At 46.3% G+C, this 27,832-nt stretch overlaps 1 protein-coding gene across 1 annotated transcript; it reads left to right on the top strand.

Moving 5' to 3' along the window:
• The first annotated feature begins 2,889 nt into the window (after positions 1–2,889).
• LOC116956952 (E3 ubiquitin/ISG15 ligase TRIM25-like) lies at positions 2,890–15,438 on the top strand. Its single transcript, XM_076054927.1, has 7 exons — positions 2,890–2,922; positions 3,798–4,316; positions 5,026–5,121; positions 6,343–6,576; positions 7,913–8,007; positions 10,272–10,387; positions 14,414–15,438. Exons 1-7 carry the CDS (start codon positions 2,890–2,892, stop codon positions 14,974–14,976), a joined length of 1,656 nt encoding a protein of 551 aa, XP_075911042.1. The 3' UTR covers positions 14,977–15,438.
• Positions 15,439–27,832: the final 12,394 nt, after the last annotated feature.

Genomic DNA, 27,832 nt, shown 5'->3' with positions numbered 1-27,832 from the left:
GCCACACCTATTACTATCATTAGGGGAAAAAACGGTGATCCAATTTCCGACCCCCAGGAACAGGTTCGCAGATTTGCTGAGCATTTCTGTGAGGTCCTGGGGGAGGGAAAATCCCTCAGCCAGGAAAACATCGTGGCACAAAGTGAGGATGACCCTGCTGAGGCTGCGGTGCCTCAAATATTGGATGAAGTCACCCCCTGTGAGTGGCTGGCTGAGGTGCCATCTGCTGAGGAAGTATTGAAGGCGATCCGGAGTCTGAGACCAGGAAAGGCAGCGGGCAGAGATGATCTCCCAAGCGAAATGCTGAGGGAGGGTGGCGTTTGTGCACAGACTGCCCTATATGACATCATAACAGCAGTCTGGACCACTGGACGGGTTCCGCAGGATTGGAAGGATGCCCTGGTGGTCCCCCTTTTTATGAAGGGGGACCGCACAGACTGTAACAACTACAGGGGCATCTCACTCCTCAGTGTGCCGGGAAAGGTCCTGGCAAGGATTATTCAGCATCGCCTTGCCAGGCACGCTGAGGAGAGGCTTGCGGAGCCCCAATGCGGTTTCAGGAAAGGGCGGTCCTGCACAGATGCCATATTTTCTGTCCGTCTGCTACAGCAGAGGTGTAGGGAATTCCAACAAGACCTACATCTCTGCTTTATTGACCTGGTCAAGGCCTATGATACCATCAGTAGGCCTGGGCTCTGGGTCGTTCTTCGTGCTTTTGGAGTACCTGACCCTCTGCTCACGATCATTAAGGACCTTCATGATGGTGAGCGGGCCCGGGTAAAACTACGTGGCCGGGAGTCAGAGCCATTCCCTGTACACCTTGGGGTGCGACAGGGATGTCCTCTGGCTCCCACATTATTTAACATCTATTTTGACCACGTAGTTCGTGAAGCCTTCAATAGCTGTACCGGGGGAATCTCCATATGGTACAGATATAATGGGAGGCTAATCGATGCCCGGGTGCGGTCAAGGGATGGCTCCCTATTGCTCAACCACGTTATGTATGCTGATGATTTGGTAATAGCTGCTCAGTCAGAGGAGGAGTTGGAGACGCTGCTGCTGAGACTGGAGCGTGCCACTAAGAGGTGGGGCCTTACCATCAGCCCCACCAAAACTAAGCACCTGCCTGGGTATTTTGTACCATCGGACACTCCACCCCCACAACTCCCAATCGGTGATGGGGTAGTTGTGGAGAGAGTGGAGAGTTTCCCATACCTGGGCAGTGTGCTTATGACTGGCTCCAGTTTAACAGCAGAGGTCTCACTCCGAATCAGTCGAGCGGCAATATCTTTTCATCGGTTGCGTAACGCTGTGTGGAAGCTACCTGGTCTGTCGCTCCGCACTAAGCTTCAGGTCTTCTCGGCCCTTCTCTACGCTTGCGAAACGTGGACCCCCCTAATGGAACATCTTCGCCGGTTAGAAACATTTAGGCTGGCCTGCCTACGATCCATCCTGGGTTTAACCAGACTGGATTGTGTGAGGAGCTCACAAATCCTTGAAAGATCTGGGCAGGGTCCCATCGGTGAGCTCCTCCGGCAGGCAAGGCTGCGATGGCTGGGTCATGTAGCCCGCATGCCCAGCCACCGCATGCCGAAACAGCTTTTGTTTGGCCGGATTGAGGGGGCTAAGCGGGCGCGGCACGGGCTAGAGAAGAGATGGAGTGATGTGGTACAGGAGGACGTGGAGCTGAGTGGACTTGCCGATGACTGGTACCAGCGGTGTCAAGATCGGCCTCTGTGGAGGAGGCTCGTGAAGGATGCTACTGGGCAGTTGGAGGCAGTCGCCCTCCAACAACAACGGAGGGCGGAGGAGCGACGCTCACAACAGCGAGCGGAGCGCCGGGTGGCTAAAGCACAGCAGGTTGGCACAGTAGGGGGCACAGGTGGTGCATCAGCCAGTCATCTCAGTCAGTCGACCCGTGGCACCTGGGTCTGCCCCGTGACCTCCTGCCAGCGGGCGTTCGACACTTCACGTGGCCTCAGGGTGCACATAGCCTGGCACAAGCGTCGTGGTGACGTCACCGCCACTTAGTGGCGAATGGCGGTTGTTGTTGTTGTTGTGTGTGTGAGTGAGTGAGAGTGTGTGAGTGGAGTGTGTAAGTGAGTGTGTGTGTGAGTGTGTGAGTGAGTGTGTGTGTGAGTGTGTGAGTGAGTGTGTGAGTGTAAATGAAAGAGTAGCCGGGTGTGGGCTGCGTGGAACCCGAGGGGTGCTGAGCTGTCACCGAACCAGCTCTGCTAGGATGCTTGGAGGATTTTTTTGTCTACAAAACCCGCGGTGGATCGCGCTGCTTGCCTGGCCTGGAGCCACTGCGCCTCATTGAGCACTGAGCCGTCGCTGCTACTGCACCGAGGAATGAGCCGTGGACATCGTGGGAACCCCTTTCGCTCGCATTTGTGACCTTGTAGAAGGAAGCTTTCAAACGCAGTGTCGCTTATTTATCCGTTAGTAAGCAAAGCAGACGAGTCCAGGCCGTGTGTTCAATGTAATCCACGTCGCGTTTTCCCACGAGTCCGACTGGGGTGTCGAGTCCAAGGCATTCGTTATCTGCTGTGAACAACCCGCAGAGCCCAAGAGAGCGTCTCTGGGTTCAAGCAGCGTTTAGAGTTCAGTATTTAGATTATTTGGCCGCTATGCACTTCCAACATGACGAGCCACTTTGTTGAGCTGTCATTTGTGATGGGCAGGTCGCTTAGGAAAAATAAGCCAATAGCTCAGTAGGGCATTACACTTGGTAAAATAAAATTAGTTGAGCTTTATTTGCATGTTTTTTACCATCATGGTGAACGCCGATGGGCATCTGTGTTGCTGCGTGTGCATGCGCGTTGAGTAGCCGTGCGTGTGAATGTGAAGCAATAACGCAGGTGAAGTAAGTGGTGGGTGCGGCTGTGAATGGTCGCACGGGGATCTGCAGTCCCGGACAAGGTGAGAGTGAGAGACGGTGACATCGCCAGCAGTGGGTGATGGAGGCAGGTAGAGTTGGTGATAGATTCACACTGCTAGCAATAGGCTCAAGATTCCAGGATCTGTCACGGGAGGCTACAGACAAATTCCATCTCAGATGCCACGATGACATTCAAGCAACTCGTCACGTTGGGATAATTACACGGAGATGGAGTTACAGGACATCATGAGATATCTTCAACTATGCCAACATTTTTTTTTATTTTACCAGGCAACGCTCACTGAGCAATGTGGCTATTTTCTGAAACGACCTGGCCACAAATGATGGCTTATCACGTGGAAATGTATTGCAGTCAACTACTCTAAACGCGTGATGTTGATTGTAAATGTGGAAGGGAAAAACCGGAGGGTCCGGAGAAAAATTCACGCGACCACGGAGAGAGAGATGCAAACTTTAAATATAAAGCAAGCGTCAGGATTGGGATCAAACCCCACCACCTCCTGTATACCGGGCGAGGGAGATAACATCTTGCCACCAACTTGCTGTAGAAGTTCATCTCTCGACACTCATCTCACGAATGGGCCACCGCAGCTGAGCCTCACCGATTTATATTAACAACAGCGCTCATTTCTATAAATGTCAAGGTGTGTGCAGTAGCCGTGTTCACCTTGAGGCTGCTGTTTGCACACCAAGGGGCGCGGGTTCACATTCCAGGCAGTGTCTCATGATGTCAGTGACGACAATGAAAATATTTAAAGTATTTTACTTCCTTCTTCACCGTCGTTATAAGAGAGATGTCTTGGTCCAGCGTCTCTCTGAGCCACACAGCGAGCGATCCCAGCGAAGCCCATGGGTCATGGCGAGCGCGACTCCCAGCGAGAGTGTGGATAGTTAGCTGCGCTGCTCCATCTGCCTGGAGACGTTCGTCTGTCCCTCCACGCTGAGCTGCGGACACTCGTTCGGCCTGCGGTGCCTGGAGGCCGCCTGGGAGACGGCGAGCAGCTTCAGCTGCCCGCAGTGCCGAGCGACCTTCCCTGTGCGACCCCAGCTAAGGAGGAACGTGGCCCTCGCCAACCTGGCGGAACAGCTCAGAGTTGGGGACGGGATGGCCGCGGCCGTCGTGTGTGACATCTGCGGTGATGGCCACACTCCTGCAGTGAACACCTGCCTGAGATGTGAGATGTCCTTCTGTGCGACGCACTTGAGGCCTCATGTGGAGAATCCCAGGCTGAGTAATCACGTGCTGGTGGCTTCCATCGCGAACCTGGAGGAGCGACGGTGCCGCGAGCACAGAGAGGATCTGAAGTTCTTCTGTGAACAGGATAAGATCCCGGTCTGCACAGGCTGCACCATCACTGGAGACCATCCCGGGCACAAAGTCATCACAGTGGAAAAAGCGCAACAGACAAGACAGGTGAAGTGTCATGTTCCGTTGTAATCCGCATTGTTACAGGAGGCTGAGAGATTCATATCAGTAGGTCGTAACCCCTCACCTCGACCAGGTGAGCTCCTGTTGAGACCAAACGTCCCTCTACAGGGAGACCCAGGTAGAGGTGGCAGGGTGGCTCAGACGTCAGAAGGCTGACATGGTAACGCTGTAATTCTTAGTTGGAATCTAGACGGCTGCCCATGGATTAAACCGGATTCTCAAGTTTGGTGAGTTGATGGTCTAAGTCGAGTCAACATTTGACATCACGTTCAACAATATTTTGCGTGAGAATTCAAAATCTCAGTTTGACTCAGTGAGAAACGTTGCTATGTATAGCAGGACGTGTGAGAAGCAGCTACACCCATCGCTGGAAGAGGTTAAAAACATATTTTAGAATGTACGTGATATTTGTCAATGATGTTGTCTAAGATGATATTTCATTGCTCTGCAGTTGTTACGATTTATTCTTCACATCAATGCATGACACGGACAGTGCAGTCGGGATGCAATCGTGGAAAAAGGATAAATATGAATGTAGACGTATGCAGAAGCATAATGACAACAGATGTGTGTATGTGTGGTGAACTTCTTTCATAGCCAACCGTGCTGAGAAGCGGGATGATCTATCAGTGATCCACCAATGTCAATGTCGAGCATCGCGATTTTATTTATTTATTTATTTACCACACCGCAGGAGGAGCTCAGAGTCAAGAAGGAGGGGAGAGAGGAGAAGAGGAACGCGGCGGCGTCACGGACACGGACGCTCAGGGACGACTACCGGCGCGTGGAGGTATAGAGAGAGATGGCAGCCGCACAAATTCCTCTTCTGGTTTGCCTAAAGAATCGTATTTCATTAAACCTCGCTCTTGTTATACTCTTTGGTTCTTTCGGTAAAGTCACGTAGGTAGAAAACAAAATAGATCACGACGTTTCGATCGCAATTCTTATTATTGACGAGCACTGCCCTACGCGTCGGCGTGGGATACAACTTCGGTGAATTGCAAGCGGTGTGGATTTCAAGCGAATCGTATCCAAATGACAATTCGCTTGCTGCCTACTTTCAATCAAGACAATGAACGACATCACACTGTAACGAAGCAAAGTGTGAGTTCGTAGCTGTGTTTGTCTGTCAGTACTTTTTAAAATCTCATTTTTTGAGCGCATAACTTTTATGAAACGTTAATCTTCAATGAAATGTATTGCTTTTGTGTATTTTGACACATCAGGAAAAAAGAATGTGGGAAACATTACAACCGGTTTAGGATGGCCCCATTTGCAACACGTTTACTACGTGAATAGAGGCCACCACGGTGATGACACAGAAACTTCATTTATGACGCAACTTCCAACTTGACATCAGTTTTGGTTTGGGGGGCAGAATCGATCCACGCTGGACGATGCGTTGGCGACTTGCCCTGTCGATTTCTTTATTGATCACAACCACGATGCTTGCTATGGAATGTTGCAATTCCTCCTTCCTGGCTCCCACAAATCTGAATCGGACCAACTTAGCCTGAGTGTAAGGAAGAGTGGACGTGAGTATTGCCTTCGAAATCAGCATTGTTTGACTCTTTTAGCACATTTTAATTTAAAACCATCGAGCAATGTGACGTGTATTTGACCTTTGACACACTTTTCTGGGAATGTCCTCGGCAAGAGAATTGTTTCAGTTTAATTGGCATTTTCTTCCCATGCACCGTTTGGTAGATCCAGAGTGGGACGAACAGACAGACAGATGCGAGTGATATCCATGAAGATGTTTTTCATTTTCACCAGATAGACACTCAGCATCGTGTAGGTATAGAAAGACGTATTTTCTGTAATCTCCTTGAATAGGATATTTTATATCCCATTCTCATTCTTCCTGTGCTTTACATGTTCACGAGCTCCCAAAACACACGTCGCTCACCTCCGTGTACATAATCGAGGTAAGGTAACAATCATTGCCTGTACGACGCCACATTGCTTCTTTACCAACAAGTGACTCAACAACTCGGCACTGTCTGTGCAGGAGTCTCTGCGTGGGACCAAGGCGCGGATCAGCCGAGAGTTTGAGCGCCGGAGGGAGCAGCTGAGGGAGGAGGAGAGGGAGGCACTGGAGTGCGTGGACGAGGAGGGCCGCTCCGTGCTGTCCCGCATCCAGGCGGACATCGCTCGCTACGAGAGCAGAGCACACGGCCTGGAGCAGGAGATCAACCAGCTGCTCGCCGCTCTCGCCGTGCAGGACCCCCTCTCCTTCCTGCAGGTGGCACCACCTCCATTCACTCGCCAGGGTGGCTAGGAGATGTTAACTACCTCGCCTGGTATGCAGGAGGTCGTGGGTTTGATAAGAACCCTGACGTCTGCTGCTGTATATTCGGAGTTTGCATCTCTCTCTCTCTCTTCTCGTGGATGCGTGGATTTTTTCCGGGTCCTCTGGTTTTCCCTCCACATTTAGAATCGACATCACGCGTTTAGAGTATTTTGCTGCTATAAATGTACACACGATAAGCTACTTTCTTGAGTTATAATTTGTGGCAAGGTTACTTCTGAAGTAGAGCTATATAGCTCAGTGGCCTTACCTGGTAAGGTATAAAAAGTAGTTTATAGTTTATACTCACAGCCTTGGTTTATCAGAAGAGGATTTATCTACAACCAGCAGAGGTGCACCGCCCTGTGAGACGTTCACATTGTTGGCAAACTTATTTCAGTGTTTTCACGATCTGGGAGAAAGCGGCGGTGTCCATAAATAGACGCGCGTTTGCTTTCGTGTGACATTCAGACCTGAACTTGTCCAGTACAACATCGCCATTTACCTGGCCTGCTAGGCAGGAGGTCGTGGGTTTGTACCCAACCCTGACAATGCCTGCTGTAAATTTTGAGTCTGCGTCTCTCTCTCTCTCTGATCGCGTAGATTTTTTCAGGTCCTCTTGTTTTTCACTCCATTTAGAAACAACATCATGCATTCAGAGTATGTGGCTGCTATTATAAATGTCCACATAAGCCAGTTAGTTGAGCTATCATTTGTGATAGCCAGCTCGCTACTGAACAAGAGTTAAAAAACACGAGTTGTTGAACATCACTTAACCATTTGTTTAGCTGCTAGACTAAACCTGCTAGGAGTGGCTTTGTCATTTGTTGGGGTCCGTGTCCAGTCAAAGGAATCCTGTTATTGATGAAAAAAGAATAATAGGTATTCTATGTTTTGAATTAAAGCTTTCGTGACTGCAGGAATCAATATCCTATGGTTCTTTCGGTGAAGTAACGTAGATTGAAAATAAATAAATAGACAGATAATAAAATAATAATTAAAATATATATAAATATCAAAAATATTAAGAATATAAAAAACTCACGAAGTTCGATTGAAACACAAGCATATGAATCCCTGCAGTCACGAAAGCTTTAAGTCAAAATTTAATAAGAATAGGCTTAACAGTACAAAGGCACACAGATAACTCTGTTTTTCACCATTCTCTGTTTGCAGGTATTTGTTAATTCCTTGATGTCGCACTCCACTAAATAGCAGGCGACTGTGTGGAGGTTTGGGCATCTGTTTATGATGTCAATGTAAATGTGAAATGCGGGTTTGTGTTTTTCAGGATCCCGTAAATGAGAGACTCAGGTCAGTACCAACCCAGACTCAAACTCGAGCTCTGTCTGCAACCTGGTGGACAAATCAGCAAACGGTCGTGATGTGAGTCCTAATAAACCCAATTGTATGCAGTTGTATCCCGTGTGGTAAATTGCATCCCGTACGGGCAGTCCTCGGATTACGCACACAATTTGTTCCTGAGACTCATTCGTAAGTTGAACGGTTCGTAAGTCGGAATACAATAACGCACCCTATTTAAATGCCGACACGGTTATGAAATGTGTTGCGCTTCAACACAGAGGGAAGCATTGTTAGATTAATAATAAAGAATAAATGTTGTACATTTGCATCTAACAATGTAAAACAATATACTGTATAGTAAATTAAACATAATATAACATAATATGAATAGAAAGCAAACTTTGTTTTCACTTACATGTAGTCGGTAGGGGCGCAATTAGTCACCACAACAAACAGGGCACGCATGTACACACAAAGACAAAGACACCACAACGACAACAATCCCCCCGTGTAGCCTTCACAGGATGTTTGGGGCAAGTTCTCTCAGCGAGCAGCGCCTAAGATGGCCGCCACTGTGGCACACGAGGGGGTGGGTGGCCAGCGTCACGGCCCGCTGCTTTTGTCTCCCCGTTGGCGATGTCCACGCACCACACCAGGTACTGGTGTTGGCCGTGAGCAAGAATCGAACTCTGGTCGTCGCTTTCGTAGCGCAGCGCCGTCACCGCTACACTACCGCTCCCCACACCAATACCAATACCCGCCATTCGCCACTAAGTGACGGTGATGTTACCACGGCGCCTGTGCCAGGCCAAGTGCACTTTGAGGTCACGTGAAATGTCGAAGGCTCGCTGACAGGAGGTCTCGGGACAGACCCAGGTGCTATGGGTTGGCTGACAGAGATGACTGGTTGATGCAACAGCTGTACCCCACACACTTTTACACACCCACAATGTTCACACACACGCACAATGTTAACACACACGCACAATGTCCGTACACACACACAATGTCCGTACACACGCAAACACTCCCGGCACGAGGCGGACTCATTATATATGGCGGAGGATCGCTCCTCTGAACAAAATAGTTGCATGGTTCAGTTTGCAGCTGCGAGTTTGCATTTTAAGCCAAAGTTATTTTTTGACTTCATGGGAGCTGGTTTTTAAGTATGGGCGTTCACAAGTCGAGGGTTGCCTGTTTTGACCATTTGCAGAGAGACATGGGCCCTCAATAGACTCTGTGTGTCCTGTGCTATGAGTGGTCAACCACGTTATGTATGCTGATGATTTGGTAATTGCTGCTCATTCAGAGGAGGAGTTGCAGACGCTGCTTTTGAAACTGGACCGTGCCACTCAGAGGTGGGGCCTTACCATCAGCCCCACCAAAACTAAGCACCTGCCTGGGTATTTTGTACCATCGGACACTCTACCCCCACAACTCCCAATCAGTGATGGGGCAGTTGTGGAGAGAGTGGAGAGTCTCCCATACCTGGGCAGTGTGCTCATGTCCGGCTCCAGTTTAACAGTAGAAGTCTCACTCAAAATCAGTCGAGCAGCAATATATTTTCATCAGGTGCGTAACGATATGTGGAAGATACCTGGTCTGTCGCTCGGCACGAAGCTTCAGATCTTCTCGGCCATGGTCATTCGCTCCCTTCTCTACGCTTGTGAAACGTGGACATTTAGGCTGGCCTGCCTACAGTCCATCCTGGATTTAACCAGGCTGGATTGTGTGAGGAGCTCACAAATCCTTGGAAGATCTGGGCAAAGTCCAATTGATAAGCTCCTCCGGCAGGCAAGGCTGTGGTTGGCTGGATCATGTAGCCCACATGCCCATCCACCGCATGCCTAAACAGCTTTTGCTCGGCCGGATAGAGGGGTCTAAACGGGCGCGGCACGGGCTAGAGAAGAGATGGAGTGATGTGGTACAGGAGGACCTGGAGCTGAGTGGACTTGCCGATGACCGGTACCAGCAGTATCAAGATTGGCCTCTGTGGAGGAGGCTCGTGAAGGACGCTATTGGACAGTTGGAGGCAGTCGACCTCCAACAACAACAGAGGGCGGAGGAACGACGCTCACAACAACGAGCGGAGCGCCAGGTGGCTAAAGCACAGCAAGGTGGTACAGTAGAGGGCACATGTGGTGCATCAGCCAGTCATCTCAGTCATCTCAATCAGTCGACCTGTGGCACCAGGATCTGCCCCGTGACCTCCTGCCAGCGGGCGTTCGACAATTCACGTGGCCTCAGGGTGCACGTCACCACCACTTAAAGGCGAATGGCGGTTTTTGGGTAGAGAGACATGGACCCTCATTAGACTCTGTGTGTGTCCTGTGCTGTGAGTGCAGGAGGAGTTCCGTCTCCCAGGAGACTCAGGATGACCCAGCCCCCGTCTCCCATGGTCTGAACCTCGCAAAAGTCATCTCAGTGGGCGGCGTCCAAACTAAGCTTCTGTCTTTTCTCGGTACGTCCTTCTGCCACGACGATCTTCGTTAGGCTCCATTACAGACTCCAGATTGCCTACAAATCCTACCCATTTGGAGGGCCTCCTTTATTTTACCCAGGCTTGTGGGCATTAATGCAGCGTGACCCCTTTGGCAAGGGAGACCTGCGTGCATTTTGGTCATGAAACGGGCACCGATGTGCTGGGTGAAAGATTGTTAACAACACGAAGGGTCTCACTCATCAGGAGTTGCAAACAACAACAGCAACGTGACAGTGCGTTATTTGAGAGCAAAAGGGCGACTTTGTAAGCTACGGACGAAGCACGTTCCAGTCCCGTCAAGCTCATTTAGACGCTGACCATCACGTGTGGGTGCAGTGGGTTCACGGTTGGTTGAGGAAAGAAGCTGCTACGTGAGAATTAAGACGAACGAGAGCCAAATGATAAGTACCTTATTCTACTTAGGGCGCTAACTGCGGGAAAATTGGGATTAAACTGTTCAAGTAAAACGAAGTGCAGGATGGAGACAGCAGCTGTTTCATAATCGCGAAGGCAGCCTTCACAACCAGGACTTTAAAAAGTGCAACGGAATGTAAATGATTGACTGTGTCTCAGAGTTTCAGTGCAAGATCCTAATTTTTCTCCGGGTCCTCCGGTTTTTTTCCCTCCACGTTTAGACATCTGGATTTAGGGTATTTGGCTGCTATACATTTCCACGTGAAAAAGCACTTTGATGAGCAATCAGCACGTGTGGCCAGGTCGCTTCTACGCAGTGCAGTGTGCATACCGCTACATTAACGCTGCTCACACTCATTCACCCACTCACTCACCTACGCACACCCCCCACTCACTGATACACAATGTGTGTGTGTGGATGTGAGAGTGTGCGAGGCTGTGACACACAATGTCTGTGTGTGGGTGTGAGAGTGTGCGAGGCTGTGACACACAATGTCTGTGTGTGGGTGTGAGAGTGTGCGAGGGTGTGACACACAATATCTGTGTGTGGATGTGAGAGTGTACGAGGCTGTGACACACAATGTCTGTGTGTGGATGTGAGAGTGTGCGAGGCTGTGACACACAATGTTTGTGTGTGTGGGTGTGAGAGTGTGCGCGGCTGTGACACACAATGTGTGTGTGTGGGTGTGAGAGTGTGCAAAGCTGTGACATACAATGTCTGTGTGTGGATGTGAGAGTGTGCAAGGCTGTGACACACAATGTCTGTGTGTGGGTGTGAGAGTGTGCGAGACTGTGACACACAATGTGTGTGTGTGGGTGTGAGAGTGTGCGAGGCTGTGACACATAATTTCTGTGTGTGGGTGTGAGAGTGTGCGAGGCTGTGACACACATTGGCTGTGTGTGGGTGTGAAAGTGTGCGAGGCTATGACACAATGTCTGTGTGTGGATGTGAGAGCGTGCGAGGCTGTGACACACAATGTCTGTGTGTGGGTGTGAGAGTGTGCGAGGCTGTGACACACAATGTATGTGTGTGTGGGTTTGAGAGTGTGCGAGTCTGTGACACACAATGTCTGTGCGTGGATGTGAGAGTGTGCGAGGCTGTTACATATAATGTCTGTGTGTGGGTGTGAGAGTGTGCGAGGCTGTGACACACAATGTCTGTGTGTGGGTGTGAGAGTGTGCGAGGCTGTGACACACAATGTCTGTGTGTGTGGGTGTGAGAGTGTGCGAGGCTGTGACACACAATGTCTGTGTGTGGGTGTGAGAGTGTGCGAGGATGTGACACACAATGTCTGTGTGTGGGTGTGAGAGTGTGCGAGGCTGTGACACACAATGTTTGTGTATGGGTGTGAGAGTGTGCGAGGCTGTGACACACAATGTCTGTGTGTGGATGTGACAGTGTGCGAGGCTGTGACAAACAATGTCTATGTGTGGATGTGAGAGTGTGCGAGGCTGTGACACACAATGTCTTTGTGTGGATGTGACAGTGTGCGAGGCTGTGACACACAATGTCTGTGTGTGGATGTGAGAGTGTGCGAGGCTGTGACACACTATGTGTGTGTGTAGGTGTGAGAGTGTGCGAGGCTGTGACACACATTGTCTGTGTGTGGGTGTGAGAGTGTGCGAGGCTGTGACACACAATGTCTGTGTGTGGGTGTGAGAGTGTGCGAGGCTGTGACTCAAAATGTCTGTCTGTGGATGTGAGAGTGTGCGAGGCTGTGACACACAATGTCTGTGTGTGTGTGAGAGTGTGCAAGCCTGTGACACACAATGTCTGTGTGTGGGTGTGAGAGTGTGCGAGGCTGTGACACACAATGTCTGTGTGTGGGTGTGAGAGTGTGCGAGGCTGTGACTCAAAATGTCTCTCTGTGGATGTGAGAGTGTGCGAGGCTGTGACACACAATGTCTGTGTGTGTGTGAGAGTGTGCAAGGCTGTGACACACAATGTCTGGTGTGGGGGTGTGAGAGTGGCGTCAACATCGTGGTGCTGGCATCATCACCACTCTACACTACCACTGCACACACACAAAGTCAAGTTAGTGTAGTACTATTATTATTTATTATTATTCACGAGTGATTAGCAGTGTGTGTACATTTATACTAACGATATTAGCATGTGTACACTAATACTAACTAATGTTACCGTGTGTACACTAATACTAACTAATATTAGTAGGTGTACACTAATACTAACAAACATTAGTATGTGTACACTAATACTAACGAATATTTGTATCTGTACAGTAATACTAACTAATATTAGTATGTGTACACTAACACTAACTAATACTACTATGTGTACACTAATGCTAACTAATATTAGTATGTGTACAATAATACTAACAAATATTAGTATGTGTACACTAATAGTAACGAATATTAGTATGTGTACACTAATACTTACGAATATTAGCAGGTGTACACTAACACTAACGAATATTAGTATGTGTACACTAAAACTAACTAATATTAATGTGTGTACACTAATATAAACTAATCTTAGTTAGTATTAGTGTGTGTACACTAATACTAACTAATATTAGTAGGTGTATACTAATGCTAACTAATATTAGTATGTGTACACTAATACTAATGAATATTAGTGTGTATACAATAATACTACCGAATATTAGTATGTGTACAGTAATACTTACGAATATTAGTATGTGTACAGTAATACTTACGAATATTAGTATATGTACAGTAATACTCACTAATATTAGTGTGTGTACACTAATACTAACTAATATTAGTATGTGTACACTAATACTAAGTAATTTTAGTACGAGTACGCTAATACTAACTAATATTAGTATGTGTACACTAATGCTAAGTAATATTAGTATTTGTACACTAATACTAACTAATATTAGTATGTGTACACTAATAATAACTTTTATTAGTATGTGTACACTAATACTAACTAATATTAGTATGTGTACACTAATACTAACTAATATTAGTGTGTGTACACTAATAATAACTAATATTAGTGTGTGCACACTAATAATAACTAATATTAGTATGTGTACACTAATAATAACTAATATTAGTATGTGTACACTAATACTAACTAATATTAGTATGTGCACACTAATACTAACAGATATTAGTATGTGTACACTAATACTAACTAATATTAGTGTGTGACCACTAATACTATCTAATATTAGTATGTGTACACTAATACTAACTAATATTAGTATGTGTACACTAATACTAACTAATATTAGTATGTGTACACTAATAATAACTAATATTAGTATGTGTACACTAAAACTAACTAATATTAGTATGTGTACACTAATACTAACTAATATTAGTATGTGTACACTAAAACTAACTAATATTAGTGTGTGTACACTAATACTAACTAATATTAGGGTGTGTGTACACTAATACTAACTAATATTTGTGTGTGTACACTAAAACTAACTAATATTAGTGTGTGTACACTAATACTAACTAATATTTGTGTGTGTACACGAATACTAACTAATATTAGTATGTGTACACTAATAATAACTAATATTAGTATGTGTACACTAATTATAACTAATTGTAGTATGTGTACACTAATACTCACCACAGATGGACGCTCACCGACTCTGGACACAAACTCAGCCCACGACCGCCTCCAGATTTCCTCGGATCTCAGGACGGTGACGTGGAGCGATGTCCCCCAGGGTCGCCCCCATCACCCACACCGCTTTCAGCGCTGGCCACAAGCGCTGTGCTCTGAGAGCTTCTCGTCGGGTCAGCACTACTGGGAGGTGGACGTGGGGAGCGCGAGGCGGTGTCGGATTGGAGTCGCGTACGGGACGATCCCACGGAGAGGGCGTGGTGCTGAGTGCTGCCTGGGAGGGAGCGACGTCTCCTGGTGTCTACAGAAACGTGACGACAGCTTCTCAGTGCGGCATGGCGGGGTAGTGACGTCACTGTCGGTGCCGCAGCCTTCGCGGAGAGTCGGGGTCCACCTGGACTGGGACGCGGGGCTGCTGTCGTTTTACAGCGCAGACTCCATGGCGCCGTTGCACTCGTTTCACCAAACATTCACTCAGCCTCTACACCCTGCGCTGGGGGTGGGGTGGGGGTTGTTTTACGTTAAAGTTGGTGGCTCAGTGAGGATCGTGGATCTGAGTGGCGCGTCCTGAGAGAGGTGAACGTGAACAGCGCAGAGGGCAGACGCCACGACGCACGGCGCTCGCCACCCTCGTCACCGCCACGCGCAGCGCCACGCCCGTGACTGGCTGGTGGCTGTCGGTGGCTAGGGGCTGCGTGGCTCTCCATCACAACGGGGCGGGGGCTGAGCGTAAACAATCCTCACAACCTTCATAAGGGGGGTGGGGGTGATAAAATAAGTACCGCTCTGTGTGTGTGTGAAGCCAGCGTGGATGGATTCACCCTGCCAGAGGAGTGTGACTGTGGTGTAGGGTGCAGTGATTAGCAATGGTGAACTGGGATGTCTTTATACACTGGTGGTGTCATGGGTTGTGGGAGAGATACAACAACAATAATATTAATTTTAAAAAGTATAAATGTACGCGCACGACAGTGGCGTTGTAACGCTTGTATCGTCGATTCTACAATAAAAATACAGAACACAACAACAACAATGTATCGATTTAAAGCTTTCGTGACTGCAATGATTCATCTTCTTTGGTTCTTTCGGTAAAGTCACGTAGAATGAGAATAAAATAATAAATTGATAAAATAAAATAACACAATAATATTCTCACGACGTTTCGGCCACAACACAAGCGGCCTTCATCAGGTGAAGGGGGCGAGACTGTCTGGTAGGACAGCGCTGGAGTGAGAGAGCCACGTTCAGATCACGGCTTTTAAGCTGTGTGAGAGGAACAAAGAACCTTAGAGTTGCGGCATCTCTTCAGAAAGGTGAGAGACTCGATTAGTTGAGCCTTCTTATCCCGAAGTCTGTTGAATGATCTTAAGGATGTGTGGAATCCCTCCCCATAGAGGCGGTTAAATTTCGATTTAAAGCTTTCGTGACTGCAATGATTCATCTTCTTTGGTTCTTTCGGTAAAGTCACGTAGAATGAGAATAAAATAATAAATTGATAAAATAAAATAACACAATAATATTCTCACGACGTTTCGGCCACAACACAAGCGGCCTTCATCAGGTGAAGGGGGCGAGACTGTCTGGTAGGACAGCGCTGGAGTGAGAGAGCCACGTTCAGATCACGGCTTTTAAGCTGTGTGAGAGGAACAAAGAACCTTAGAGTCGCGGCATCTCTTCAGAAAGGTGAGAGACTCGATTAGTTGAGCCTTCTTATCCCGAAGTCTGTTGAATGATCTTAAGGATGTGTGGAATCCCTCCCCGTAGAGGCGGTTAAATTTCGATTTAAAGCTTTCGTGACTGCAATGATTCATCTTCTTTGGTTCTTTCGGTAAAGTCACGTAGAATGAGAATAAAATAATAAATTGATAAAATAAAATAACACAATAATATTCTCACGACGTTTCGGCCACAACACAAGCGGCCTTCATCAGGTGAAGGGGGCGAGACTGTCTGGTAGGACAGCGCTGGAGTGAGAGAGCCACGTTCAGATCACGGCTTTTAAGCTGTGTGAGAGGAACAAAGAACCTTAGAGTCGCGGCATCTCTTCAGAAAGGTGAGAGACTCGATTAGTTGAGCCTTCTTATCCCGAAGTCTGTTGAATGATCTTAAGGATGTGTGGAATCCCTCCCCGTAGAGGCGGTTAAATTTCGATTTAAAGCTTTCGTGACTGCAATGATTCATCTTCTTTGGTTCTTTCGGTAAAGTCACGTAGAATGAGAATAAAATAATAAATTGATAAAATAAAATAACACAATAATATTCTCACGACGTTTCGGCCACAACACAAGCGGCCTTCATCAGGTGAAGGGGGCGAGACTGTCTGGTAGGACAGCGCTGGAGTGAGAGAGCCACGTTCAGATCACGGCTTTTAAGCTGTGTGAGAGGAACAAAGAACCTTAGAGTCGCGGCATCTCTTCAGAAAGGTGAGAGACTCGATTAGATGAGCCTTCTTATCCCGAAGTCTGTTGAATGATCTTAAGGATGTGTGGAATCCCTCCCCGTAGAGGCGGTTAAATTTCGATTTAAAGCTTTCGTGACTGCAATGATTCATCTTCTTTGGTTCTTTCGGTAAAGTCACGTAGAATGAGAATAAAATAATAAATTGATAAAATAAAATAACACAATAATATTCTCACGACGTTTCGGCCACAACACAAGCGGCCTTCATCAGGTGAAGGGGGCGAGACTGTCTGGTAGGGCAGCGGTGGAGTGAGAGAGCCACGTTCAGATCACGGCTTTTAAGCTGTGTGAGAGGAACAAAGAACCTTAGAGTCGCGGCATCTCTTCAGAAAGGTGAGAGACTCGATTAGTTGAGCCTTCTTATCCCGAAGTCTGTTGAATGATCTTAAGGATGTGTGGAATCCCTCCCCGTAGAGGCGGTTAAATTTCGATTTAAAGCTTTCGTCACTGCAATGATTCATCTTCTTTGGTTCTTTCGGTAAAGTCATGTAGAATGAGAATAAAATAATAAATTGATAAAATAAAATAACACAATAATATTCTCACGACGTTTCGGCCACAACACAAGCGGCCTTCATCAGGTGAAGGGGGCGAGACTGTCTGGTAGGACAGCGCTGGAGTGAGAGAGCCACGTTCAGATCACGGCTTTTAAGCTGTGTGAGAGGAACAAAGAACCTTAGAGTCGCGGCATCTCTTCAGAAAGGTGAGAGACTCGATTAGTTGAGCCTTCTTATCCCGAAGTCTGTTGAATGATCTTAAGGATGTGTGGAATCCCTCCCCGTAGAGGCGGTTAAATTTCGATTTAAAGCTTTCGTGACTGCAATGATTCATCTTCTTTGGTTCTTTCGGTAAAGTCACGTAGAATGAGAATAAAATAATAAATTGATAAAATAAAATAACACAATAATATTCTCACGACGTTTCGGCCACAACACAAGCGGCCTTCATCAGGTGAAGGGGGCGAGACTGTCTGGTAGGACAGCGCTGGAGTGAGAGAGCCACGTTCAGATCACGGCTTTTAAGCTGTGTGAGAGGAACAAAGAACCTTAGAGTCGCGGCATCTCTTCAGAAAGGTGAGAGACTCGATTAGTTGAGCCTTCTTATCCCGAAGTCTGTTGAATGATCTTAAGGATGTGTGGAATCCCTCCCCGTAGAGGCGGTTAAATTTCGATTTAAAGCTTTCGTGACTGCAATGATTCATCTTCTTTGGTTCTTTCGGTAAAGTCACGTAGAATGAGAATAAAATAATAAATTGATAAAATAAAATAACACAATAATATTCTCACGACGTTTCGGCCACAACACAAGCGGCCTTCATCAGGTGAAGGGGGCGAGACTGTCTGGTAGGACAGCGCTGGAGTGAGAGAGCCACGTTCAGATCACGGCTTTTAAGCTGTGTGAGAGGAACAAAGAACCTTAGAGTCGCGGCATCTCTTCATAAAGGTGAGAGACTCGATTAGTTGAGCCTTCTTATCCCGAATTCTGTTGAATTATCTTATGGATGTGTGGAATCCCTCCCCGTAGAGGCGGTTAAATTTCGATTTAAAGCTTTCGTGACTGCAATGATTCATCTTCTTTGGTTCTTTCGGTAAAGTCACGTAGAATGAGAATAAAATAATAAATTGATAAAATAAAATAACACAATAATATTCTCACGACGTTTCGGCCACAACACAAGCGGCCTTCATCAGGTGAAGGGGGCGAGACTGTCTGGTAGGACAGCGCTGGAGTGAGAGAGCCACGTTCAGATCACGGCTTTTAAGCTGTGTGAGAGGAACAAAGAACCTTAGAGTCGCGGCATCTCTTCAGAAAGGTGAGAGACTCGATTAGTTGAGCCTTCTTATCCCGAAGTCTGTTGAATGATCTTAAGGATGTGTGGAATCCCTCCCCGTAGAGGTGGTTAAATTTCGATTTAAAGCTTTCGTGACTGCAATGATTCATCTTCTTTGGTTCTTTCGGTAAAGTCACGTAGAATGAGAATAAAATAATAAATTGATAAAATAAAATAACACAATAATATTCTCACGACGTTTCGGCCACAACACAAGCGGCCTTCATCAGGTGAAGGGGGCGAGACTGTCTGGTAGGACAGCGCTGGAGTGAGAGAGCCACGTTCAGATCACGGCTTTTAAGCTGTGTGAGAGGAACAAAGAACCTTAGAGTCGCGGCATCTCTTCAGAAAGGTGAGAGACTCGATTAGTTGAGCCTTCTTATCCCAAAGTCTGTTGAATGATCTTAAGGATGTGTGGAATCCCTCCCCGTAGAGGCGGTTAAATTTCGATTTAAAGCTTTCGTGACTGCAATGATTCATCTTCTTTGGTTCTTTCGGTAAAGTCACGTAGAATGAGAATAAAATAATAAATTGATAAAATAAAATAACACAATAATATTCTCACGACGTTTCGGCCACAACACAAGCGGCCTTCATCAGGTGAAGGGGGCGAGACTGTCTGGTAGGACAGCGCTGGAGTGAGAGAGCCACGTTCAGATCACGGCTTTTAAGCTGTGTGAGAGGAACAAAGAACCTTAGAGTCGCGGCATCTCTTCAGAAAGGTGAGAGACTCGATTAGTTGAGCCTTCTTATCCCGAAGTCTGTTGAATGATCTTAAGGATGTGTGGAATCCCTCCCCGTAGAGGCGGTTAAATTTCGATTTAAAGCTTTCGTGACTGCAATGATTCATCTTCTTTGGTTCTTTCGGTAAAGTCACGTAGAATGAGAATAAAATAATAAATTGATAAAATAAAATAACACAATAATATTCTCACGACGTTTCGGCCACAACACAAGTGGCCTTCATCAGGTGAAGGGGGCGAGACTGTCTGGTAGGACAGCGCTGGAGTGAGAGAGCCACGTTCAGATCACGGCTTTTAAGCTGTGTGAGAGGAACAAAGAACCTTAGAGTCGCGGCATCTCTTCAGAAAGGTGAGAGACTCGATTAGTTGAGCCTTCTTATCCCGAAGTCTGTTGAATGATCTTAAGGATGTGTGGAATCCCTCCCCGTAGAGGCGGTTAAATTTCGATTTAAAGCTTTCGTGACTGCAATGATTCATCTTCTTTGGTTCTTTCGGTAAAGTCACGTAGAATGAGAATAAAATAATAAATTGATAAAATAAAATAACACAATAATATTCTCACGACGTTTCGGCCACAACACAAGCGGCCTTCATCAGGTGAAGGGGGCGAGACTGTCTGGTAGGACAGCGCTGGAGTGAGAGAGCCACGTTCAGATCACGGCTTTTAAGCTGTGTGAGAGGAACAAAGAACCTTAGAGTCGCGGCATCTCTTCAGAAAGGTGAGAGACTCGATTAGTTGAGCCTTCTTATCCCGAAGTCTGTTGAATGATCTTAAGGATGTGTGGAATCCCTCCCCGTAGAGGCGGTTAAATTTTGATTTAAAGCTTTCGTGACTGCAATGATTCATCTTCTTTGGTTCTTTCGATAAAGTCACGTAGAATCAGAATAAAATAATAAATTGATAAAATAAAATAACACAATAATATTCTCACGACGTTTCGGCCACAACACAAGCGGCCTTCATCAGGTGAAGGGGGCGAGACTGTCTGGTAGGACAGCGCTGGAGTGAGAGAGCCACGTTCAGATCACGGCTTTTAAGCTGTGTGAGAGGAACAAAGAACCTTAGAGTCGCGGCATCTCTTCAGAAAGGTGAGAGACTCGATTAGTTGAGCCTTCTTATCCCGAAGTCTGTTGAATGATCTTAAGGATGTGTGGAATCCCTCCCCGTAGAGGCGGTTAAATTTCGATTTAAAGCTTTCGTGACTGCAATGATTCATCTTCTTTGGTTCTTTCGGTAAAGTCACGTAGAATGAGAATAAAATAATAAATTGATAAAATAAAATAACACAATAATATTCTCACGACGTTTCGGCCACAACACAAGCGGCCTTCATCAGGTGAAGGGGGCGAGACTGTCTGGTAGGACAGCGCTGGAGTGAGAGAGCCACGTTCAGATCACGGCTTTTAAGCTGTGTGAGAGGAACAAAGAACCTTAGAGTCGCGGCATCTCTTCAGAAAGGTGAGAGACTCGATTAGTTGAGCCTTCTTATCCCGAAGTCTGTTGAATGATCTTAAGGATGTGTGGAATCCCTCCCCGTAGAGGCGGTTAAATTTCGATTTAAAGCTTTCGTGACTGCAATGATTCATCTTCTTTGGTTCTTTCGGTAAAGTCACGTAGAATGAGAATAAAATAATAAATTGATAAAATAAAATAACACAATAATATTCTCACGACGTTTCGGCCACAACACAAGCGGCCTTCATCAGGTGAAGGGGGCGAGACTGTCTGGTAGGACAGCGCTGGAGTGAGAGAGCCACGTTCAGATCACGGCTTTTAAGCTGTGTGAGAGGAACAAAGAACCTTAGAGTCGCGGCATCTCTTCAGAAAGGTGAGAGACTCGATTAGTTGAGCCTTCTTATCCCGAAGTCTGTTGAATGATCTTAAGGATGTGTGGAATCCCTCCCCGTAGAGGCGGTTAAATTTTGATTTAAAGCTTTCGTGACTGCAATGATTCATCTTCTTTGGTTCTTTCGGTAAAGTCACGTAGAATGAGAATAAAATAATAAATTGATAAAATAAAATAACACAATAATATTCTCACGACGTTTCGGCCACAACACAAGCGGCCTTCATCAGGTGAAGGGGGCGAGACTGTCTGGTAGGACAGCGCTGGAGTGAGAGAGCCACGTTCAGATCACGGCTTTTAAGCTGTGTGAGAGGAACAAAGAACCTTAGAGTCGCGGCATCTCTTCAGAAAGGTGAGAGACTCGATTAGTTGAGCCTTCTTATCCCGAAGTCTGTTGAATGATCTTAAGGATGTGTGGAATCCCTCCCCGTAGAGGCGGTTAAATTTCGATTTAAAGCTTTCGTGACTGCAATGATTCATCTTCTTTGGTTCTTTCGGTAAAGTCACGTAGAATGAGAATAAAATAATAAATTGATAAAATAAAATAACACAATAATATTCTCACGACGTTTCGGCCACAACACAAGCGGCCTTCATCAGGTGAAGGGGGCGAGACTGTCTGGTAGGACAGCGCTGGAGTGAGAGAGCCACGTTCAGATCACGGCTTTTAAGCTGTGTGAGAGGAACAAAGAACCTTAGAGTCGCGGCATCTCTTCAGAAAGGTGAGAGACTCGATTAGTTGAGCCTTCTTATCCCGAAGTCTGTTGAATGATCTTAAGGATGTGTGGAATCCCTCCCCGTAGAGGCGGTTAAATTTCGATTTAAAGCTTTCGTGACTGCAATGATTCATCTTCTTTGGTTCTTTCGGTAAAGTCACGTAGAATGAGAATAAAATAATAAATTGATAAAATAAAATAACACAATAATATTCTCACGACGTTTCGGCCACAACACAAGCGGCCTTCATCAGGTGAAGGGGGCGAGACTGTCTGGTAGGACAGCGCTGGAGTGAGAGAGCCACGTTCAGATCACGGCTTTTAAGCTGTGTGAGAGGAACAAAGAACCTTAGAGTCGCGGCATCTCTTCAGAAAGGTGAGAGACTCGATTAGTTGAGCCTTCTTATCCCGAAGTCTGTTGAATGATCTTAAGGATGTGTGGAATCCCTCCCCGTAGAGGCGGTTAAATTTTGATTTAAAGCTTTCGTGACTGCAATGATTCATCTTCTTTGGTTCTTTCGATAAAGTCACGTAGAATCAGAATAAAATAATAAATTGATAAAATAAAATAACACAATAATATTCTCACGACGTTTCGGCCACAACACAAGCGGCCTTCATCAGGTGAAGGGGGCGAGACTGTCTGGTAGGACAGCGCTGGAGTGAGAGAGCCACGTTCAGATCACGGCTTTTAAGCTGTGTGAGAGGAACAAAGAACCTTAGAGTCGCGGCATCTCTTCAGAAAGGTGAGAGACTCGATTAGTTGAGCCTTCTTATCCCGAAGTCTGTTGAATGATCTTAAGGATGTGTGGAATCCCTCCCCGTAGAGGCGGTTAAATTTCGATTTAAAGCTTTCGTGACTGCAATGATTCATCTTCTTTGGTTCTTTCGGTAAAGTCACGTAGAATGAGAATAAAATAATAAATTGATAAAATAAAATAACACAATAATATTCTCACGACGTTTCGGCCACAACACAAGCGGCCTTCATCAGGTGAAGGGGGCGAGACTGTCTGGTAGGACAGCGCTGGAGTGAGAGAGCCACGTTCAGATCACGGCTTTTAAGCTGTGTGAGAGGAACAAAGAACCTTAGAGTCGCGGCATCTCTTCAGAAAGGTGAGAGACTCGATTAGTTGAGCCTTCTTATCCCGAAGTCTGTTGAATGATCTTAAGGATGTGTGGAATCCCTCCCCGTAGAGGCGGTTAAATTTCGATTTAAAGCTTTCGTGACTGCAATGATTCATCTTCTTTGGTTCTTTCGGTAAAGTCACGTAGAATGAGAATAAAATAATAAATTGATAAAATAAAATAACACAATAATATTCTCACGACGTTTCGGCCACAACACAAGCGGCCTTCATCAGGTGAAGGGGGCGAGACTGTCTGGTAGGACAGCGCTGGAGTGAGAGAGCCACGTTCAGATCACGGCTTTTAAGCTGTGTGAGAGGAACAAAGAACCTTAGAGTCGCGGCATCTCTTCAGAAAGGTGAGAGACTCGATTAGTTGAGCCTTCTTATCCCGAAGTCTGTTGAATGATCTTAAGGATGTGTGGAATCCCTCCCCGTAGAGGCGGTTAAATTTCGATTTAAAGCTTTCGTGACTGCAATGATTCATCTTCTTTGGTTCTTTCGGTAAAGTCACGTAGAATGAGAATAAAATAATAAATTGATAAAATAAAATAACACAATAATATTCTCACGACGTTTCGGCCACAACACAAGCGGCCTTCATCAGGTGAAGGGGGCGAGACTGTCTGGTAGGACAGCGCTGGAGTGAGAGAGCCACGTTCAGATCACGGCTTTTAAGCTGTGTGAGAGGAACAAAGAACCTTAGAGTCGCGGCATCTCTTCAGAAAGGTGAGAGACTCGATTAGTTGAGCCTTCTTATCCCGAAGTCTGTTGAATGATCTTAAGGATGTGTGGAATCCCTCCCCGTAGAGGCGGTTAAATTTCGATTTAAAGCTTTCGTGACTGCAATGATTCATCTTCTTTGGTTCTTTCGGTAAAGTCACGTAGAATGAGAATAAAATAATAAATTGATAAAATAAAATAACACAATAATATTCTCACGACGTTTCGGCCACAACACAAGCGGCCTTCATCAGGTGAAGGGGGCGAGACTGTCTGGTAGGACAGCGCTGGAGTGAGAGAGCCACGTTCAGATCACGGCTTTTAAGCTGTGTGAGAGGAACAAAGAACCTTAGAGTCGCGGCATCTCTTCAGAAAGGTGAGAGACTCGATTAGTTGAGCCTTCTTATCCCGAAGTCTGTTGAATGATCTTAAGGATGTGTGGAATCCCTCCCCGTAGAGGCGGTTAAATTTCGATTTAAAGCTTTCGTGACTGCAATGATTCATCTTCTTTGGTTCTTTCGGTAAAGTCACGTAGAATGAGAATAAAATAATAAATTGATAAAATAAAATAACACAATAATATTCTCACGACGTTTCGGCCACAACACAAGCGGCCTTCATCAGGTGAAGGGGGCGAGACTGTCTGGTAGGACAGCGCTGGAGTGAGAGAGCCACGTTCAGATCACGGCTTTTAAGCTGTGTGAGAGGAACAAAGAACCTTAGAGTCGCGGCATCTCTTCAGAAAGGTGAGAGACTCGATTAGTTGAGCCTTCTTATCCCGAAGTCTGTTGAATGATCTTAAGGATGTGTGGAATCCCTCCCCGTAGAGGCGGTTAAATTTCGATTTAAAGCTTTCGTGACTGCAATGATTCATCTTCTTTGGTTCTTTCGGTAAAGTCACGTAGAATGAGAATAAAATAATAAATTGATAAAATAAAATAACACAATAATATTCTCACGACGTTTCGGCCACAACACAAGCGGCCTTCATCAGGTGAAGGGGGCGAGACTGTCTGGTAGGACAGCGCTGGAGTGAGAGAGCCACGTTCAGATCACGGCTTTTAAGCTGTGTGAGAGGAACAAAGAACCTTAGAGTCGCGGCATCTCTTCAGAAAGGTGAGAGACTCAATTAGTTGAGCCTTCTTATCCCGAAGTCTGTTGAATGATCTTAAGGATGTGTGGAATCCCTCCCCATAGAGGCGGTTAAATTTCGATTTAAAGCTTTCGTGACTGCAATGATTCATCTTCTTTGGTTCTTTCGGTAAAGTCACGTAGAATGAGAATAAAATAATAAATTGATAAAATAAAATAACACAATAATATTCTCACGACGTTTCGGCCACAACACAAGCGGCCTTCATCAGGTGAAGGGGGCGAGACTGTCTGGTAGGACAGCGCTGGAGTGAGAGAGCCACGTTCAGATCACGGCTTTTAAGCTGTGTGAGAGGAACAAAGAACCTTAGAGTCGCGGCATCTCTTCAGAAAGGTGAGAGACTCGATTAGTTGAGCCTTCTTATCCCGAAGTCTGTTGAATGATCTTAAGGATGTGTGGAATCCCTCCCCGTAGAGGCGGTTAAATTTCGATTTAAAGCTTTCGTGACTGCAATGATTCATCTTCTTTGGTTCTTTCGGTAAAGTCACGTAGAATGAGAATAAAATAATAAATTGATAAAATAAAATAACACAATAATATTCTCACGACGTTTCGGCCACAACACAAGCAGCCTTCATCAGGTGAAGGGGGCGAGACTGTCTAGTAGGACAGCTCTGGAGTGAGAGAGCCACGTTCAGATCACGGCTTTTAAGCTGTGTGAGAGGAACAAAGAACCTTAGAGTCGCGGCATCTCTTCAGAAAGGTGAGAGACTCGATTAGTTGAGCCTTCTTATCCCGAAGTCTGTTGAATGATCTTAAGGATGTGTGGAATCCCTCCCCGTAGAGGCGGTTAAATTTCGATTTAAAGCTTTCGTGACTGCAATGATTCATCTTCTTTGGTTCTTTCGGTAAAGTCACGTAGAATGAGAATAAAATAATAAATTGATAAAATAAAATAACACAATAATATTCTCACGACGTTTCGGCAACAACACAAGCGGCCTTCATCAGGTGAAGGGGGCGAGACTGTCTGGTAGGACAGCGCTGGAGTGAGAGAGCCACGTTCAGATCACGGCTTTTAAGCTGTGTGAGAGGAACAAAGAACCTTAGAGTCGCGGCATCTCTTCAGAAAGGTGAGAGACTCGATTAGTTGAGCCTTCTTATCCCGAAGTCTGTTGAATGATCTTAAGGATGTGTGGAATCCCTCCCCGTAGAGGCGGTTAAATTTCGATTTAAAGCTTTCGTGACTGCAATGATTCATCTTCTTTGGTTCTTTCGGTAAAGTCACGTAGAATGAGAATAAAATAATAAATTGATAAAATAAAATAACACAATAATATTCTCACGACGTTTCGGCCACAACACAAGCGGCCTTCATCAGGTGAAGGGGGCGAGACTGTCTGGTAGGACAGCGCTGGAGTGAGAGAGCCACGTTCAGATCACGGCTTTTAAGCTGTGTGAGAGGAACAAAGAACCTTAGAGTCGCGGCATCTCTTCAGAAAGGTGAGAGACTCGATTAGTTGAGCCTTCTTATCCCGAAGTCTGTTGAATGATCTTAAGGATGTGTGGAATCCCTCCCCGTAGAGGCGGTTAAATTTCGATTTAAAGCTTTCGTGACTGCAATGATTCATCTTCTTTGGTTCTTTCGGTAAAGTCACGTAGAATGAGAATAAAATAATAAATTGATAAAATAAAATAACACAATAATATTCTCACGACGTTTCGGCCACAACACAAGCGGCCTTCATCAGGTGAAGGGACGAGACTCCAGCGCTGTCCTACCAGACAGTCTCGCCTTCTTCACCTGATGAAGGCCGCTTGTGTTGTGGCCGAAACGTCGTGAGAATATTATTGTGTTATTTTATTTTATCAATTTATTATTTTATTCTCATTCTACGTGACTTTACCGAAAGAACCAAAGAAGAACAACAATGTAGTTGTGTACAGCGTCATTCGTGCTCACTGTTCATTAATTAAACACGAGGAGCAAATCCTCTACACAGCCACTGCCAAGCAAATTAAATCTACAAATTAATAAACAAATAAAGAGACGGCGCCAAACACAAAAGGCGCCAACAATGTCCCAGCTGTTCAAGTCGTCTGCTGCTGCGTCATGGACGTGGTGACGTCACCACACACGTTCCCCCAACACTGTGACGTCACCATGCTTCCCCCTCTCCCCCACCCCCACACGCGCTCTCCCGACGCCCGCCCCTCACCACTGCACCATCCGTGAACACAAAGAGCTTCACAGCTCATCGGATTCCCCCTCCTGCAGCCTAAACCACGACTCTGACAGTGCGCAGCTGTGGCGGTGTGGGGCAGGTGGCTGAGTGGAGCAGAGAACTCGTCAGCTCCACTCCGTTGGTGGGCGTGGAGCGGGGTGGTGGTTGTGGTGGTGTTAGTGATGGTGGTTGTGTTGGGGGTAGTGGTGTTGGTGTTCGTAGTGGTGTTGGTGGTCGTAGTGTTGGTAGTGTTAGTGGTGGTAGTGGTGTTGGTGGTCGTAGTGGTGTTGGTGGTAGTGGTGTTGGTAGTGGTGGTGGTAGTGGTGTTGGTGGTCGTAGTGGTGGTGGTGGTGTTAGTGATGGTGGTGTGTTGGGGGTAGTGGTGTTGGTGGTCGTAGTGGTGTTGGTGGTAGTGGTGTTGGTAGTGGTGGTGGTAGTGGTGTTGGTAGTGGTGGTGGTAGTGGTGTTGGTGGTTGTAGTGGTGGTGGTGGTGTTGGTAGTGGTGGTAGTGGTGGTGCACCTTTAGCAATTTACTTTTAGCGATTTACAATAAAAAAAATCAATTGAATGCTCCTGTGATTCCTAATGTGAGGGACAAATGTAGAGGTCAAACTCTGCCAATGATTTTAATTCTTCAACTTTGCCTCATTCGCCGCAGGAGG

The sequence above is a fragment of the Petromyzon marinus genome, chromosome 68, assembly GCF_048934315.1.
Source record: "Petromyzon marinus isolate PM22_M1 ecotype Great Lakes invasive population chromosome 68, UKy_Petmar_22M1.pri1.0, whole genome shotgun sequence".
In the NCBI taxonomy this organism is placed as follows: domain Eukaryota; kingdom Metazoa; phylum Chordata; class Hyperoartia; order Petromyzontiformes; family Petromyzontidae; genus Petromyzon; species Petromyzon marinus.
This window is presented reverse-complemented; position numbering and strand designations above follow the sequence as displayed.